At 44.0% G+C, this 2,407-nt stretch overlaps 2 protein-coding genes across 4 annotated transcripts in view; one reads left to right on the top strand and one right to left on the bottom strand.

The window, feature by feature from the left end:
- mrm3a (mitochondrial rRNA methyltransferase 3a) overlaps positions 1–1,406 on the bottom strand; it is a 2,283-nt gene extending 877 nt beyond the window's left edge. Inside the window, exons 1-3 of the mRNA XM_031873471.1 lie at positions 848–1,406; positions 318–562; positions 72–233 (exon numbers count right to left, since the gene is read on the bottom strand). Of these exons, the coding sequence (XP_031729331.1) occupies positions 72–233; positions 318–562; positions 848–1,215 (775 nt within the window). The 5' untranslated portion in view covers positions 1,216–1,406. The remainder of the gene's footprint in view (positions 1–71; positions 234–317; positions 563–847) is intronic.
- Positions 1,407–1,600: 194 nt separating this feature from the next.
- Positions 1,601–2,407, top strand: part of glod4 (glyoxalase domain containing 4) — a 7,747-nt gene continuing 6,940 nt past the window's right edge. Inside the window, exons 1-3 of one of the 3 annotated variants that reach the window (XM_031873576.1) lie at positions 1,601–1,886; positions 2,051–2,100; positions 2,211–2,331. In XM_031873576.1, the coding sequence (XP_031729436.1) occupies positions 1,797–1,886; positions 2,051–2,100; positions 2,211–2,331 (261 nt within the window). In that variant the 5' untranslated portion in view covers positions 1,601–1,796. Of the gene's footprint in view, positions 1,887–2,050; positions 2,101–2,147; positions 2,332–2,407 lie in introns of all 3 variants that reach the window. The other 2 variants (XM_031873577.1, XM_031873578.1) reach the window with 2 other exon arrangements.

Here is a 2,407-nt window from a genome sequence, read left to right as displayed (position 1 = left end):
ACAAGCAAAGAAACAAAGCCATATTCAAGGGGTGGAGTTCACTTATTCACATAAGTAATTGATAAGCATACCTTTTGTGAGTAGGACATTATGGCAGCCAGCGGCGGCAGCACATCGCAACATAGTCCCAAGGTTGCCAGGATCTCGGATGTTGTCGCATATCAAGGACAGCGGCACTGAATGACCTTTACTAGCGAAGTTCAAACGAGACGGGTCCGGACGAGAAAAGATGGCTGCGGAAGAAGAAGTCAAAGTCAAAAAACAACTCTGAGCACATGTGCTTCATAATGAACCAGAACTAAATATGTGACCCTCACCGATCACCCCTTGCGGGGCCACAAGGTCGGACCAGATCTTGATGTCCTCAAACTTGACTTTGACTAGCGTGGCCCTTTTCAGCTTGTCTAAAGGCAGCTCTCGCAGCCGGTCCACGGTGCTGAAGAACACCATCTGTGGGTTGGCTCCAGCATCCAGGGCGTCACAGATCAGACGCCTGCCCTCCAGCAGGATTTTACACTGGTGCTCCCGAAATGTCCTGGAGCGAGCAACACTCGCTAACCTCCTGAGAGGACAGATGAGGGGAGGTAGAGAGGCAGAGATGATTACAGTGGGAATATGAATAATGATCAGAAATATGATTGGAAACATAAAGTAGCCTAACATTGAGATACTGAAGTAAAGTGTCCTACCCTGCTTTCTAAACAACTCGCTTTTGTTGCGACCTAATCAGAGACTGACAAAGATGATAAAATCTCATGATCAACCAATCAGACCTTATCTTTTAAATGGTGATATCTGAGACAATCATGGCAATAATCCACTGCTGCCTTCATGAAGTGACACTTACCCCAGTCGTTTATCTCCAGGGGAAGCCCTCTCGAAGCTTAGTCCATCAACTTGATCCTTTACAACAGCGTGTCTTATAGTTGAATGCACATTACTCGCTTTAACAAAGTCCTCTTCAGGATGCTTCACCGTAGCTGTGACTTTTCCCACCTTCTGCCTCTGGACGTCTCGCCCTGCTGGCTGAGGCTGTGGCCTCGGCTTGATGACTTTATGCGTCTCGTTTTCGGGCATCAACACTCGGACAGGTGTCCTCCTCAGTCCGCGTACATACCGCTTCGATTCCACAAGAACAAGACCGCCTCCCCGTGATAGAAAAGCACTTCGCTCCATGGAAACGAGACATATCACGCTTCTCATGTACGCCGCCATGTTTGCCCCGTTTCTTCTTCTCTTATTTCCCGGAACGTTGCACTAACACAAACCAATCTACTTACCGCCACCAGCTGTAGTAAAGGTGACACTACATTTAACTATATACAATAAATCTAGTTTAATGGGTAAAGTTAATAATTCACCGCGTAGTTACCAAACTACTTGCAGTCTATTTGTAAATGTGTCGTCTTTTTTGTTTACTTCTTTTACTTTTTCTTTTCTAATTTCAATTAACGGTCACAGTGGCTGGTGCTGTAGCCTCGCGATAGAGTGTGACATTATGGGCGATACCATTAACCTGAATGGATAGGGGTGGCGAACGTAGTTTTATTTATTTTTATACTGCGTAAAGACGTTTCCCTTCTCCATGGGGATTTAATAATGTAAATTAATCAATAAAGGCTAACACAATAACCAGGAATCTTACTTACAATTGTAAATTCCTGCTGTTTGCTTACCTCTGTGTTTACTTTCAACCAATCGACGACAGAGAACTCGATCATCAAGGACGCTTAATCGCTCCCTGCTCACCGATCGTCACTCACAGACATCATTAACTTTTATATCTGTAAAGAAACATGGCATTGAGACGAGCATTGCATTTTGTTTTCAAAGTCGGTGACAGGACCAAAACGGCCACGTTTTACCGAGATGTTCTGGGTATGAAGGTACATTTGTTGAGTTTCATTTAAAGGCCAAAAGCAATTAATTAATGTTGTTTTGTGTTCCGTAACGTCAGTAAGCTAACGTCAATTCCTCCTGTCACGTGAGTCACACATTAATAAATGTGTACTTCTACTGAATGCATATTTTCTCTTCTCATTAATTTTAGATATTACGTCATGAAGAGTTTGAGGAAGGCTGCAAAGCAACGTGTAATGGGTAACGTCAGAAAACTAAACGCATATCTCAACTTTGTACTCACAAAGGTGTACAGCACAGAGTTATGCAGAGCTGTTAATCCCCACTACACTCATCCTGTGTCCATACAGCCCGTACGATGGGAAATGGAGCAAGACGATGGTCGGCTTTGGCCCTGAAGATGACCATTTTGTTGCTGAACTGACATACAATTATGGGATGGGAGAGTATCAGCTTGGCAACGACTTCTTGGTGGGTGAGAGTTAAGTGAAAGACTTTACAGAGGACAACACCATGTCGTGTTGTAAAGGCTTGTTGTCATGTCATA

This window comes from Anarrhichthys ocellatus, unplaced genomic scaffold, assembly GCF_004355925.1.
Source record: "Anarrhichthys ocellatus isolate YVR2014 unplaced genomic scaffold, GSC_Weel_1.0 scaffold72, whole genome shotgun sequence".
Taxonomy (NCBI): domain Eukaryota; kingdom Metazoa; phylum Chordata; class Actinopteri; order Perciformes; family Anarhichadidae; genus Anarrhichthys; species Anarrhichthys ocellatus.
This window is presented reverse-complemented; position numbering and strand designations above follow the sequence as displayed.